The 15,614-nt window shown below is 54.0% G+C and overlaps 2 protein-coding genes across 3 annotated transcripts in view; one reads left to right on the top strand and one right to left on the bottom strand.

Annotated features, from left to right (window-relative positions):
- RCC2 (regulator of chromosome condensation 2) overlaps window positions 1–6,031 on the top strand; it is a 32,650-nt gene extending 26,619 nt beyond the window's left edge. For both annotated transcript variants that reach the window (XM_030805408.1, XM_030805407.1), the window contains 3 exons: window positions 599–671; window positions 2,740–2,817; window positions 3,603–6,031. In XM_030805408.1, coding sequence (XP_030661268.1) covers window positions 599–671; window positions 2,740–2,788 — 122 coding nt within the window. In that variant the 3' untranslated portion in view covers window positions 2,789–2,817; window positions 3,603–6,031. The remainder of the gene's footprint in view (window positions 1–598; window positions 672–2,739; window positions 2,818–3,602) is intronic.
- Window positions 6,032–11,158: 5,127 nt separating this feature from the next.
- The window catches only part of PADI6 (peptidyl arginine deiminase 6), a 30,123-nt gene continuing 25,667 nt past the window's right edge, over window positions 11,159–15,614 (bottom strand). Inside the window, exons 15-16 of the mRNA XM_030805569.1 lie at window positions 14,013–14,174; window positions 11,159–11,651 (exon numbers count right to left, since the gene is read on the bottom strand). Coding sequence (XP_030661429.1) covers window positions 11,418–11,651; window positions 14,013–14,174 — 396 coding nt within the window. The 3' untranslated portion in view covers window positions 11,159–11,417. The remainder of the gene's footprint in view (window positions 11,652–14,012; window positions 14,175–15,614) is intronic.

Below are 15,614 nucleotides of genomic sequence, written 5' to 3'. Positions count from 1 at the left end.
TCCTACGCCGCAGGTTGAAAATTACACGTAGTTGGAAACGTAGTAGGACTTGAGTTGCTGTGACACTGGGAAGACAACATTGTCTTGGCAGCAGTGGTTTGTAGTTCATTTTAGGACACCTGTTGAGTTAGCTAGCACTTCTTGCTGAGGAGTTAGATTCATCAGCTGGCAGGTGTGGGTGGAACAGTATGAGGGGCCTCTGTCAGCGTGGCTTTAATCTGTTGAAGCCTCTAGCCCTGCCCAAATCGCTATGCATGAAGGCTGCTCCCTCTGGAACAGGCTTTCACTCCATCCTGATCCGGTCTCCTCTTCCCAAAGCGACCTCCCACCGAGGGAGCCCTAGGACCTAGGGCAGTATGCACAGCAAGGTCCCCTGCCTTTGGCCCCTAGGCCTGTCTAAGGGCTTTGTCGTTTTGTTGAAGTGTTGAGTGGCCTGCACGCAACAGTCTTAGGGGTGAGGAGAAGCCTGTTGGCCCTGTTGTTGTGAGTACGCCATGGGAAAAGCCTCCGGCAGCTCACACTCATGCCCTTGAGCCATAGCTGGGTGGGTCCAGGGCTGGGGCTGCTGGCCCTGCAGTGACAGCCTGCCTGTTTGCAGGAAGAGCAGCATCATTGTGGCCGCCGACGAGAGCACCATCAGCTGGGGCCCGTCACCGACCTTTGGGGAACTGGTAAGCTGTCACCTGCATGGGTCGGGGGGAGTGGAGCCAGTCAGGGTGGCTCATGGCCTTTGCGTTCTCTCCACCTATCTCCCAAAACACACAGAAGAAAAACATTTGCGATTCCCCCCCTTATTGTATTAAGGTCTGCAACACAATTGAGTCCCATGAGTTTTCAAGGACAGTTCTGTGCTAGTCAGATAATTGAGTCATCTCTGCACATTTGTAAACTCTGAAAATTGGGACTTTTCAGATCCAGTTTCCCCTCACGTTTTGTAAACCACAGTTGGGTTATGGTAGGAAAAGGGCCTGTTTGTTCCCTCTCCCCTGGAGGCCTAAGTCAGTGGGAAACTCACAGTTGTGGGTGATTTGGGGACATTCTTCATTTTTCCAAATTGAGTTTAAACCTGTGTTTCTGTTGTTAATACCAGTTACTTGAATGATGAGGTTAGAACCCATGGCCCTCAGTTTCACACATGTGGCCTTCCGCAAACAAATGTCTTTCATTCTTAGGTCCTGGTGCTAGGTGAGTCTTTTTTTTTTTTTTTTTTTTTTTTTGAGATGGAGTCTGTCTGTCACCCAGGCTGGAGTACAATGGCACGATCTTGGCTCATTGCAACCTCTGTCTCCCAGGTTCAAATGATTCTCAGTTCTCCTGCTTCAGCCTCCCGAGTAGCTGGGACTATAGGCATTTGCCGCCCACGCTCAGCTAATTTTTGTATTTTTGGTAGAGATGGGGTTTCACCGTGTTGGCCAGGCTGGTCTCGGACTCCTGACCTTAGGTGATCCACCCGCCTCGACCTCCCAAAGTGCTGGGAGTACAGGCGTGAGCCACCGCACCCGGCCAAGGCAGGTCTTGGAGTTTTTGTTAGGAAGGCTAGCTTGGCTTGGAGTGCATCCTGATCTGCCTGCACTAGTCACGGTTTGATTCTCCGCTTAACTCCTGGTGGTCTTAGTTTTAGTCCCTTATTTCTTGTTAGAAGCACAGTCTCTCCCTCTCCTGTACTCTTGTGTTTGCAAGGTGACGTGGTTGATGGAGAGGAAGGGAAGGAAGGGCGTTCCTTGGTCCCTTGAGCTGTGGCTGGGACGGATGGTGAATGCACCTTTTTCTCGGGGTTCTGCACACCCTTGGACTCTGGCTTAGACACTCTGGTGGCCCGATTTGAAACACTGACAGGGAAGAGACAGAGGCCCAGTTTCTACCGATAGTTCTTAGAGGAGGAAGGATGTTTTCTGGGGCCTATCAGAAATAGACTTTGGCCTTCTAAATATAAATTTTGAAACTAGAGGGGAGCAAGGGAGACTTTTTGGGGAGCTTCTCAAGGGTGAGAAGTTGGCCTGGCACCTTGGAGGGAATGTCTACTGTGTGGGATGGCACGAGGTAGGGCCTGGCAGGAGACGACACCAGGGACATGTGGGCAGGCCTGGGCTGGGGAGGGAGGGTCCTCCTCTCCCCCCTCCATGGGACCCCCTGTTTCAGCTGAGCTGGGGCCTTTAGCCTTTCAATCACCCAGCTCCACACCTTTGCACAAGACTCCCCCTTAGCTGTGCCAATTCATCCAGCTCCTTCTACCTCTGGGAGGGAAACTGGTTCTCTGTTGCCATTGCTAATAAATAGTCTCCCTGTCATGCTTAAGCCCTTTTGTTTTGTTTTGGATGGTGGTTATTCCACTCTGGATGGTGGAGGCATCAAGGGCATTTGGTCAGCCCGTGTTCGTGGTCACTTTGGTCCCGAAGGGCTGCAGTTGCCGTTCTTCTTGCACTCGTGGTGTCATCTCCTGTCACCATTGCCATACTCCCCAGAAGGGACTTGTGCACACAGAAGTCCCGCAGGCTAGAGTTGGGTACCTTGGTCTTCCTTAGGTTAAGTGCTAGTCACCTGCTGGTGGCACCTTTTGTGGATAAACTTGGATGATTCCACCTGGCCCTTGTGTGCAAGGGTGGCCAGGCTTGGTCATGGGCCAGAGGACATCATCACTGGCTTCTGGTTAGTGGAGGCCAGGAAATGTTGCCAGGATTCGCCACTTGTGGACTGAGCCACACGGATCCCTGATTGTGAACATCTTGTTTGCTTCGCCAGGGCTACGGGGACCACAAGCCCAAGTCTTCCACTGCAGCCCAGGAGGTGAAGACTCTGGATGGCATTTTCTCAGAGCAGGTGAGCAGGGGCGGCTGTGCGAGCTCGGAGACGTGTCCGTACCCAGTGGTACGTCACTCTTCACGCTTTTGATCATCGCAGTCTGTTTGGGTTGTCTTATTTAACATCTCAGCTGGCTTTCCTGGTGTGTCACGCTAAGGTTTGTTTGAGGGGTAGCAATCATCTGCAGGAGAGAGTGCAGAGGGTTGCTGGCCAGGCTGGGTGGCTGTCCTCACCCTTGATGACAGATGCCACCAACTGGCCGCAGCAGATCCAGCCTCGGGCGAGCACACCACTCGCGTCTCCATCACACCCAGGACTCAGATCCGCCAGGCTGGAGGCAGGTCCGCAGGTCCGCAGGTCCACGGAGTAGAGGCTGCGTGGCTGCAGGAGTCAGATGGCAGGGTGAGGCCCCTGCAGCTCAGTCAGCCAGCCTGCTGGCCCTGTCTGCCAAGACACAGAGAGGGGTGGTGCACCTCACCCAGGCAGGATTGTGAGCCAGAGAGCGGGGGATGGAAGTGGAGCTGGAGCCATGTCCCCAACTGTCCCTGCTGATAAGAGGTGGCCCAGTGGGCTTCCTGCCAGCTGGGTCTCCCAGGGCAGCCTGGAAGGCTGTGATTGGCAGAGCGTTGGTGGCAGTCACATGGAAACTAGCTGTCTTGGGCAGAGGGGCTTTTTGCAGTTTTCAAGGGCACTCTGTTTTTCTCCACGCTGACCCGCTTTGGCAGCCCAGTTTCCAGTGTCTCCTCAACGCATTAATTAGCCCAGGCGCCGCAGGCACACCCAACACTGATTTGTCCCCGCAGGTTGCCATGGGCTACTCACACTCCTTGGTGATAGCAAGAGACGAAAGTGAGACTGAGAAAGAGAAGATCAAGAAACTGCCAGAATACAACCCCCGAACCCTCTGATGCTCCTGGAGCCTCCTCCGACTCCACACCTCTCGCGGCAGCTGTCATTTCCATGTGCACTGGGACGGGAAGTCAGATGAGGAATTTAAAAAAGCAGAAGTTGACCGAAGGTGCATTTTTGTTTAGACTCCCTGAGGTTCCGTTTTACAAATGATCCAACGTTAATTACCTTTTTTTCTGTATGCTTTCCAAAGTCCCTTTTTTTCCCCTTAATGTCGAATTAAAATACTTGCTCATAGTTGACTTACCATTCCTACAAAAGAGGCAGAAACTTTGAGCAATCTAGGTTTTTTTAAGTTTTTTCTTTCTTCCTCTCCTGAATACACTCCCCAAAACACCCTTTCCAGTTACAATTAGCATCGTGATCCAAGCAGATGCTACATGGAAGAGGAATTACTCAGAAAAAAATGTCCCTTACAGGAACCGGCAGCAGCTAGGCAAAGTTGCCGGCCCGCCTCCATCCAAAATCACGCTCGTGTGCTTCGGAAGCATCCCGGTCACTCCTTTCCCGCTTTTTCTTGCAGATCGGCCTAGGCCGGTGTCGGTTCTGTTTCTCCCCTTGGCTGCCTGTACGCCCACAGCCTTCTGGCCGTGACATTATAGAATCGGCCGTGTCCCCCCTGGTGGGGGATGGGGGATCTGCGTTTAGCCATTTATATCTACTTTAGCTGTTAAAGAAGTCCAAATGAAAATCAGGTGATTGTGGAACCATGGGGACTTGGGGGTGGGGCAGAGGTGGGAACATTTCTATCAGTTGAGTCAGCTTGGTGGCTCCCTGTGGAGCTAGGGCTGAGCCTTGTCACGCGCACTCGCCAGTTAGAGATTGATCAGCCAGCAGTCAAGTGCATTCTCCAGTCCTTGCAAGAAGGATCAGCCCTTTCTGTGCCAGCCTCGATCGCCTTGTGCTTTGGTCTCCTTTTCTCCCCCGCCTGGATCCTGCCTTGCGCGGGCCGTCCTGTTGCTGAGACTCGGGGTACCGTTCTGCTGACCCAGCTCCCTTTAGTCACGTTTGCTTGGCTCTGGTACCAAATAGTTGGGATTACCGAAGAGTCCCCTTCCTCGCGTGTCAGCACGGATGCTGTGACTGCCACCCGCGTCCCCGTCAAGTGCCCGTGCCCGAGCTCGCCGCCGTGTGTGCTGCGCTGAGTGAGTTATGAGGTGCCTTTCCCGGAACCCTCCTCTCGCCTGGACCCAAGAGAGGCGACAGCTGTGGCTGGGGCTCTTGGTTTCCAGAGGGTCTGGACTGGTTTGGGTGCTTTAAAATAGATACTTAGTTCAGTGGTGCTTATGGGGGAGATGGGACTAGAACTTAAGTGTGAGACTTGGGTGGATGGGAAAGTTAAATATTGGTCTCTTCAAGTTTTTTTTTTTCTTTTGCTATTGTTACCACTTGTCACTGTCTCCATGTTAAAATGCCAAAAATGATCTAGTTGTTGTTGCTTTTTTCCCTATTTTCCACCCCAGTCGCTCCTTACCGTGACTCCTGCCCTTGGAGGGCATGTAGCAGTGTCTGTCCTGCCAGTCCCAAGGCCCTGTGGGAGGAGACTGGCCTGCATCTCTCTAAGACTTAGTCCGACGCCATGCGTATCTCTTGTTCTGTGTTCAATCAGTAGTCCAGGGGAGAAGCTTCTGCTACTTCAGAGCTTTGCTAAACTAACCTAATTTGTCCAAATCACCCCAAAACCACCATCTCTGACTCAAGCTTCCATGCAACAGCCTGATCCGTTTCCCTGGACAGGTCTCTTTCCTGGAATACAGCCCAGGCACCTGTGCTCCTGGCACCCTTGAGGTCTCTCCTTTGAGTCGTGGTCACCAAGAGGGTTGAGGATGCAGCACCCGAGGTCCCAGCCTTCGCAGGAGCCACCCTGGGCGGAGCTGGACTTAGATCTTCGGTGGCCTCATGTAAACCCGGCAGCCAGCCTCTTCTAGAACCCTAGCCCAGGGACTGGAGCAGGAAAGGGACCTTCAAAGTGAAGACTGCCTTGTCCCGCACCTCCTTCTGGCTTAGATTGAAAAATGGGCTTCCTAATGGGTTAAATCCTTTAAAACAAGGAGTTGTGGGGGAAGGGTGTCGTGCACTCCTAGAGAAAGGTACACAGTTGCCCGGCTGGGAATGTGCTTGGCACTGACCCTGCGGGCATCTGACCGGTCTTCCAGCTCAGGAAAAAGAATTTGAAAGAGGCTTAGCGTGAAGGGGAATCAAAGAGGAGGTTGTGATTTGGTCGAAGGTGCCTGGTTTAGTGCTGTAATTGTCTTATTTTTTTTTTTATATATATATTTCTTGGAGTAAACATTTTAAATAAACGACATCATTGTCTACTGTCTTGGATTTTGCATTTCTTTTTCGGTTGGAATGGAGCTCTGTTTTTCTTAACTCCTTATATGTGTACCATGTAAGCCCTGGCACCCACAGAAAGTGGTGTCAGGAGACAGGTGGCCCCAGGGGAGCTTCCAGGTTTAAACTGCACTGGTTGAAGTGAGTGGGTCCCCCAACTCCGCCCCATGAAAGGCTAGGGGAGAAGGACAGTGTCAGTACCTCAGTTGTCCAGAAGTAGAGTTCTTTGCATTTTCACTGGGGCTTTGAGAGGAAAAAATAAGTCATGGGAGGCATCCCGAACAGTGACTGCATGTGCTGTGTGCCCAGCAACATGCATGTGTACCCCCTCCCCAGACTTCAGCAGGGGGCTCTGTGGTCAGGCCCCGAGCCGTGGCTTCAGGCCAGTGCTGCTCCGTGCAGGCAGTGTGGCCAACTGCCCGCCAGAGGGCACCAGGAGGCTGGTCCTAGGTTCATAGACCACGGGCGCTCTTGCTTCTCCGGGACTGGCAGGCGTTCATTCGCTTCTAGGCTGCTGCTGAGTCTATACCAGGCAGAGTCCTAGACAAGACCCTTGCACAGGATGCCGGCTCCCTGCAGCCACAGAGATTCCTGGGATCCCTGGAACCTCGAGTGCTGGCCACCTTGTGTTTACTGGCTGAATAGTGTCCGGCCCAGTCCCTCCTGGCAGGCATTGGCTCAGTTTGGGAGAGGAGGAAACTGTCTCCCATGGCCTCTTAGCTGCACAAGCAGCAAGTGCACTGTTGCAGGACAGTCCAAATGTAAAACACGGTGTTTGTTTCCCCATCCCTTGGCAGCTTGGAGCTTCCCATCAGATGCTCCTGCCCTGGAAGAGCCCCCGTGGGCAGGGAAGCCACTGCTGGGGGCAGCGTCCTGGCTGGCACACACTGGCTGTCGTGTATTGGGCACATGCTGCAAATTGAGTGTTGTGTGTCTCGCCCCTGACTCCTGCAGTCCACTCCGACAGTCTTTTTTGAGACGGAGTTTCTTTCGCCCAGGCCGGAGTGCAGTGGCATAATCTCAGCTCACTGCAACCTCTGCCTCCTGGGTTCAAGCGATTCTCCTGCCTCAGCCTCCTGAGTAGCTGGGATTACAGGTGCCCACCACATGCCTGGCTAATTTTTGTACTTTTAGTAGAGACGGGGTTTCACCATGTTGGCCAGGCTGGTCTCAAACTGACCTCAGGTGATCTGCCCGCCTCGGCCTCCCAAAGTGCTGGGATTACAGGTGTGAGCCACTGCTCCCGGCCACACAGACAGTCTTGGAGGGAAGGCTGTTCTTTATGCCTGTGTTATAGAGGGAAGTGGGGTGCGGAGAGAAAATGGCTTTGGCTGAGGGACACAGTGGGGCGGGTAGGAAGACCTGTGCCTGGAACCACAAAGATCCTTAACAAAGATGGTCTCCCCTGCTCCCCCATCCTGCCCCTGGCTGAGGACAGGGAGCCCATGTGACCTGTGGCCACCCTGGAGGGGCTGCCTTGAGAGCTTCGAGAACATCCAGGAGACCTTCACCTGCCCTTCCAGGGGCAGCGTAGGTGACCAATACAGAGTAGCTGTAGGCCTGTGGCTGGGGGATGGGAGAAGCCTCCTGAAGTCAGGGGGCAGAGAAGGCAGGCTCCTCACGGACAGCTGCGGAGTTTTTTTTTTTAATGTCCCCCAGGCTGGAGTGCAGTGTCACAATCTTGGCTCCCCGCAACCACCTCCTCCCGGGTTCAAGTAATTCTCCTGCCTCAGCCTCCTGAATAGCTAAGATTACAGGCACATGTCACCACACCTGGCTAATTTTTTTGTATTTTTAGTAGAGATGGGGTTTCGCCATGTTGACGAAACTGGTCTCGAACTCTTGAACTCAGGTGACGCCCCCTACCTCAGCCTCCCGAAGTGCTAGGATTACAGGCGTGAGCCACGCGCCCGGCCTTTGGCTCTGGGGTTTTCTCACCTGCAAAGCTGCTGCCTCCTGCTACCGTCCTGCCCCGTCAAGCCAGCAGCCTTGCTGGCCGATGTCCTCCACTCTCAGCAGCTCAGGCTCCCAGGGAAGAGTGGAAAGGGCTGGAAGGATGGCGAATGGGGAAGAGGACTTACCCGTTCCTACCCAGCCCTGCTTTGCCGCGAACACCTGCCCCAGCCCCACATTGAAGGGCGGGGAGCTGCAGGAACGCCACGCGGGATAGCCACGCTGGACGGTCTCAGGATCCAGCTTAGCTGGTGTTAACACCAGACAGTAGCAATGGAGCCTACTCTCCAGACTGGGAGGACTCAGCAGGCAGGGATGCAGGGATGCAGGGAGGAGGGAAGGGGAGACAGGAACAGCCCCTTCAAGGCTTTGGAAGGGAAATGGGGGTCACCCCGTTAAAAGCATTCTGGGCACTGAAGCAGCCTGGAGGGGAGAGGACTCGGTGCCTCTAAAGAACTCAAAGATGGCCTGTTACAGGTTGGGAGGCACATGGGAGGGCTGGAATCTCTAAAACCCTCTGCTGCCCCCACACTGGGTCCCCAGCACTCCCCCACTCACCCCCCACCCCGCCAGCATTTCCTGTGATTTTTTTATTTTTTTGGAGACGAAGTCTCACTCTGTTGCCCAGGCTGGAGTGCAGTGGCATGATCTTGGAGCCTCCACCTCCTGGGTTCAAGTGATTCTCTCAACTCAGCCATTCAACCTCCCAAGTAGCTGGGATTACAGGTGGATGCCATGATGCCTCGACTAATTTTTGCATTTTTAGTAGAGACAGGGTTTCCCCATGTTGGCCAGGCTGGCCTTGAACTCCTCGCCTCAAGTGATCCACCTGCCTCAAAGTGCTGGGATTGCAGGCGTGAGCCACTGCTCCTGGCCGTGTGTCTGCTATGCAGGCAATGGAGGGTTTTGTTTCCTTCTACAAAGATGTGGTCTCCCCAGCCTTCAGGAATGAGAGGTGCCATGTGTCTTTCTAGGGCTTTCTGTAAATAACTCCAGTCCTCAGAACAACCTCGAGACAGGCACAACCCTTACCCACTTGCGCTGGTGAGGAAACTGAGGCACAGAGCCCACTCAGCTTGTTTTCTCGCCTTTGACCAGTACAGGGAGCATTTCCTCTCCTTCCCTACAGCAGTAGTGCAAGCATGGTGCCAAATGACCACTGACCTTTGCAGGGGAACACAGTGGGGAGGGATGGGGACTGGGGCCTTTTGGAGCACATCTTTGTCTAGAGGGTGTGGCCAGTGAGTCTTCAGCCTCGGGCCCAGTGTGGTCAGGTCTAAAGACTTGGCAGCAGGAGCTGGAAATCCAGACTTTGAGTAAATTGTCGGTGCCTAACTTAGAGACGTTTATAACATTGTGCAAGCCAAGTACACCCAGCTCTCTGCTGCAAGTGTCTGCTAACAGCCAGGGCTGGGAGGGCGCCTCTCCAGGTGCCATCAGGGCGGTGCTGCCTGGGAGGTAACAGGAGAGACGGGTGTCAAGCTGCCAAGCTCTCCTGCAGGACCCTTAGACAGGTGGGGCAGGAGGGGCTCAGGGCTGACCTGAAAAGCTCTGGGTGGGCCGGGCGCGGTGGCTCACGCCTGTAATCCCAGCACTTTGGGAGGCCAAGGCGGGCGGATCATGAGGTTAGGAGATCGAGACCATCCTAGCTAACACGGTGAAACCCCGTCTCTACTAAAAATAGAAAAAAAAAATTAGCCGGGTGTGTTGGCGGGCGCCTGTAGTCCCAGCTACTGGGGAGGCTGAGGCAGGAGAATGGCGTGAACCCGGGAGGCGGAGCTTGCAGTGAGCCGAGATGGCGCCACTGCACTCCAGCCTGGGCGACAGAGCAAGACTCCGTCTCAAAAAAAAAAAAAAAAAAAAAAAAAAAAAAAAAAAAAAAAAGCAAAGCTCTGGGTGAGGGTCTAGTTAGGGTCAGAGGAGGGACCAGTTCATCCACCCTAAGGCGGCCCTTGGCAGAGGTGGGCGAATTCCCTGGGAAAAGCCCGTGGGGGTGGAAGAGTGGACCTTTTGTCCCCCTTCTGGCCCTAGGGCTTCCCTCTCCCCTTTTTCCCTAGAGATGGAACCCCAGCCCTTGGGGTCCAGAGTCCCCTATTTCTTTTGGCTTTTCTAGACTATCTGAAAATGCACATGAGCTCATCCATCCCTCCCCATATTTGAAGGCCTGGTGTCAGTCCCAGGCTGGTATAGGGGTCAGAGCCATGAATACATCAAGAGGTCTCTAGTGTAGTCCATGAACTCTGCACCACCATAGGCAGGTTAACGAGATGTCGTAAGATGTCCTGGGGTAGCTGGCACACCAGGGCGCAGCTCCTGGATGAAGACCCACATCTGATCCAGAGACCAGCCCTGCTGCCCCAACCCTGGCTTCTGCCTCGCTTCCTTAGGATGACCCTCCTCCACTGCCCCAGCAGCTGGCAGAGGCTGGCCAGGTCCTGCCTGCTGCCCACAGAACCCCAGGTGCTAGGACGGGGGCTAGTTTGAGGCCCAGCTCTGCCTTCAACTCCCTGTGGGACGTGGACACACGGCTCCCTTCTCAGGTCCTACCCTGAGGATTAGTGTGTCCTAGAGTCATCATCATCCAGGAGGAGCAGGGTGGGAGCCACAGCACCTGTTAAAGCTTAACAGCATCCCTGTGCCATTAACACAGGGGTGGTAAGATGGGAATACGCGGCTTTGGGCCCTGGAGGGGACATTTCAGGCTAAGGGTCTGCCCAGGTCCACCCCTGCTATGCCTTCTCTCAGAGGCCACACCTACAGACCCAAGGAGACCAGCGCCTCCACTTGCTGAGGCCAGCTGCCCACCAGGCATGGCACCCCCACCGCGGGCCTGCCCCCTCCAGGTCCTACCAGGCCCAAGGGGGAGGCCCTCGACCTTCCTCCAGCCTGGGCCCTGGACTCTAGACCCAGCCTGTCCCAGTTGCTTAAACCAGAGCAGCATTTGGACAATCTTAAATCCATTTGGATAATCTAAGTCCACTTGAATAAGTCCAACCACTTCCTGCCATAGACATAATTTAGAGATGAGGGGAAGGACAGCAACTCATGTAGCCAAGTCTGTCCCCCGACCCAAGCAGGCCAGCATGGCCATAGGTATCTCAGCTCAGCCTTGTCCTCAGTTGTCACTCATCCCCTCCCCAAACAAGGAGGTCACCACCAAGATGCATTCGCGCCCACCAGCGCTTTATTGGCTACTTAGTAAACACCACTTTTGACTGGACACTTTTCCATCTTTTCCCCACAGGGGTTCAAGCTGGCGGCATTTGCCATCCTACTGGGTCTGAGGGTCGGGGTGGACAGGGAAGAAAGGGTTGTGTTGCCTGGACTCTCCAGCCTCCTCTACTGGGCAAGGAATCATACCGTTGCATGGTGACAGTGGGCCATCCACGCTGGGGCAGAGCTGGCAGCTCCAGGGCCTGGGTCTAAGGTACCATCTTCCACCATTTGAAGGCAAAGGGCACCCGGCGGACGTTGGCACAGGCACAGATGTCTCCGACCTCCGTCAGGTAACAGTCAAAGTCATTGATGAAGGTGCACTTGAAGCCCAGGGGCTCCAGCAAGCAGCAAATCTTTTCTTCCAGGCAGCAGGTCCCCTTGATTTGGGGCCCGAAAGGCTTGGGGATCCCCAGGTTCTTGCCCATCACAATCATCCGCAGCTGTCAGAAAGACAGGGTGGGTGAGGCCTGGACAGGGATCAGAGGCCTGAAAACCAGCCGCCCCACCTGCCTCTCTGTGGTCAGGCCAGACCAGGCGTAGCAGGCAGGCAGCCGCCTCCTCCATGTCAGTGAAACCCAGCTCACTTTTGCTTAGCCCTACAATGGCTGTTTCTGAACAGCCAGATACAATCCTGCCTGGCCAAGGTCTGGGATTGTCAACTTCTCCAGTTTCTATGTTTCGATTATTCTGGCCTCTTATCTGGATGCAACACATGGCTGCTGCCTCCACTGGAACACTCTCCCCATCCCCGCTTTGTCAGTTGACTGCTGCGCATCTTTTGTATCTCAACTCCTCCTCAAAGCAGCTTCTTACCATTACTCACCCCTACCGGACCACACTGAGCTGATCAAGTTAGAAGACACCCATGTACGATTGGAGCATGCAGGGCCTGTGTCCCTAGGACCCAAGGAAGAGGTCAGCAAGTGTTTAGAGAATTAGGGCACTCAAATGCCTCAGTTCATTTTAAACACCTATATAATGGGTCAGTTGTTACATGAGAAAGTTCATATGTGAGCCACAGTCGGCATAGGCTTGGTGAAGCCAGGACCTCTTGTACTCACAGCCCCACTCTTGATTATAACTTCTGGTTTAGAATAAGTAGGAACAGAATTTTTAAAAACAAAAAAACAGTTTTGCTCTTGTTGCCCAGGCTGGAGTGCAACAGTGTGATCTCAGCTCACTGCAACCTCCACCTCCCGGGTTCAAGTGATTCTCCTGCCTCAGCCTCCTGAGTAGCTGGGATGGCAGGCATGCACCACCCCTGGCTAATTTTGTATTTTTGGTAAAGGCAGTTTCTCATGTGAGGCTGGTCTCGCAGTCCTGACTTCAGGTGATCCACCTGCCTGGGCCTCCCAAAGTGCTGGGATTACAGGTGTGAGCCACCACACCCGGCCCCAGAATTTTTTTTTTTTTGGTTTGGTTTATCAGACAAGGTCTTGGTTTGTTGCCCAGGCTAGAGTGCAGTGGTCCATTGCAGCCTCCTCCACCTCCGGGGCTCAAGAAATTGTCCTGCCTCAGCCACCTGAGTGGCTGAGACTACAGGCATGTGCCACCATACCCAGTGTTTTTTGTTTTGGGGGGGACAGTCTTGCTCTGTTGCACAGGCTAGAGTCCAGTGGTGCAATCTTGGCTCACTGCAACCTCCGCCTCCTGGGTTCAAGGGATCCTCCTGCCTCAGCCTCTGATTAGCTGGGATTATAGGCATGCACCACCACGCCCAGCTAGTTTTTTGTATTTTTACTAGAGATAGAGTTTCAACCATGTTGGCCGGGCTGGTCTCGAACTTCAGACTTCAAGTGATCCATCCACCTCAGCCTCCCAAAGTGCTGAGATTACAGGCATGAGCCACTGCGCCCTGGCCCCAGCTTTTTTTTTGTTTTTGTTTTTGTTTTTAAAGTTGCAGGGTCTCACTATTGTTGCCCTAGCTGGTCTCCAACTCCTGAGTTCAAGTGATATTCCCACCTCAGCCTCCCAACGTGCTAAAACTACAGGTGAGCCACCATGACCAGCCAAGCAGAATAGAATATTAGAGACGGAGTTTCACTCTTGTTGCCCAGGCTGGAGTGCAATGGAGCGATCTAGGCTCAATGCAACCTCTGTCTCCAGGGTTCAAGCAATTCTCCTGTCTCAGCCTCTGGAATAGCTGGGATTACAGGCGTGTCCTACCACACCCAACTAATTTTGTATTTTTAGTAGAGACAGGGTTTCTCCATGTTGGTCAGGCTGGTCTCAAACTCCTGACCTCAGGTGATCCGCCTGCCTCGGCCTCCCAAAGTGTTGGGATTACAGGCATGAGCCACCGCGCCCGGCCTAGAATGTTATTTTAAGTGCTGATGTACCTCCATGTATCAGACACTGCTGCCCCAGACCCTGGAGATAGCAGACAGGAAGACCCACACCCTGAGGTAGCTTGCCCAAGGCCTCACTGCTGGCAGATGCGGGGCAACTTTGACTCTGGGTTGCATAGCACCCCATCTGAAGTGGGCCTCACAGGTTCATCCATTTAGACTGGGGCGGGGCGGGGCGGGGCGGGGGCGGGGGCGGGGGCAGCTCGCTGAGGCTCCTAAAGCACCTGGCCCATAGTAACTGCCTGGGGAACCTCTAAGCCTTCAGGCCCAGTACACCGGGCTCTCTGGGAGGGGTGTTCCTAACCGAGATGGGGGAAAAGGGGTCTCCCTCCCATTTCCTCATAGGCACAGTTATCTGCTGTCCCCCATCTCTGCAGTCCAGCACAGTGAGGTGGCAGCCAGTGTTGCCTGGACGGGCCCTACCCCACCCAGGGATGCCCAGTCGCCCCTCACCAGGTCAGGGAAGTATGGCCTCGCGAAGGGCCTCTTGGGCTGCTGGTCAGAGGGGATGTTAGTCAGCTTCTCCAGGCAGAACAGCTGGGGAATCTCGATGATGTCCTGCTCCACCAGGCCCAGCTCCGTCTTCAGGATGTCACGGTTCAGGTGAATGCACTTCTGTGGGGTGGGAGGGGCCAGGAGAGCTCATCAGGAATTAAAACCAGTTTTCTTCCATACTGAAGGTAGGCGGTGGCCTGACACCACTACCATCCCCATCACTCGCTGTGTGCCAGGAGCCTCACACATCATACCAACCTTCTGAAGTAGGCAGTTCCCTTTTCACATGGGGAAATGGGGGCTCAGGAATGGCCTAGTCTTTAGTCCAGGATCCCACGGCTAGACAGCATCTGGCACTTCCCAACCCAGACCAGCTGAGCCCAATATCCGGGCGTCTCCCTGGGCCTTGAAATAGGCTTCAGACACAACCCAACACACCTGTCTCCCTAGGTCTTGAAATAGGCTTCAGACACATACCCAACACATCTAAGCTGTCGCCAGGGGCTGAGAGATGCTGTCTCAGCCCCATGCCTGGCTGGCACCCACCCTGCTATGCCAGGAGGGCTGTTCTTGCAAAACAGGGTACCCATGCACTGTGCTGGGCATAGAACATTCCCTGGGAACATTCCTGGGAATGTTAAGGACCCAGTGAGCGAAGCAGTTTTGCTGACCGTGCAACCTCAGCCAAGAAATTACCCTTCTCTGGGCCTAAGCTTCTCCTTCTAGAAGTTGGGGAGACTCTGCTTCTTATAGCCAATGAGTCACTGCTAACATCTCTGAAGGCTGGTGACCCTGAACACCATTCTCGGGACTGCTGTGACAGGCCACTTCTTCCAGAAAGCATTGAGTAGGCCCCTCGTCTATTTGAGTCTGATACTCAGCTTCTCAGAAGTGAGGAGCTGGCTTCTTCAAGGAGGCTGCTGAGCTATGTCATTTTCCGGGAAATGGACCCTAGGCAGCTTGAGTAGGATAATGAGCGACACATGAACTTAGGAGTTCAGACTCATCTCCCCAAATGATTGTCCTGGGCTAGCGGTTTTACTGTGTGCCCCACTATCCTCATATGTGAGAGGTGTTTTACTTTATAGGGCTATCTGCAGGGTTTGTAGTGAGGTATCCTTGCACAATGCTTGGGCCATCATTGGTTCTCAGCTAGGAACCTAGATAATCAGGGCTTTCCCAGCTTGGGGGAAAAGATCCAGCTGCATAGTCATAGCAAGTAAACTCCCTCTGACAGTATCTGTAAGCAGCATCTGTCAACGGTCCCGACATGCCATGGCGCTCCTCCCTGCCCTTGTCCCACCCTGGGTCCTCAGCCATCTGACACCGTAAGAAAGCTGTGTTACCCACTTCCAGCCCTCTTCCAAGCATAAAGGTACATCGTGCTGTGTTTGGCTCCAGAGACCTAACTCCTTACTCCTCTAGTCTCCCTGCACTGGCATATGAGCAGCTCCAGCCCCAGACCTGGTCCTGTATCAAGACCTGGAAGAAAGGGTGGTGGGCAGCTGCCCTCCCGACCCTTCACCCCTCAGGAGGGGTGGGTGGAAACCCTCCCGCAGA

The sequence above is a fragment of the Nomascus leucogenys genome, chromosome 24 (assembly GCF_006542625.1).
Source record: "Nomascus leucogenys isolate Asia chromosome 24, Asia_NLE_v1, whole genome shotgun sequence".
NCBI lineage: Eukaryota > Metazoa > Chordata > Mammalia > Primates > Hylobatidae > Nomascus > Nomascus leucogenys.
This window is presented reverse-complemented; position numbering and strand designations above follow the sequence as displayed.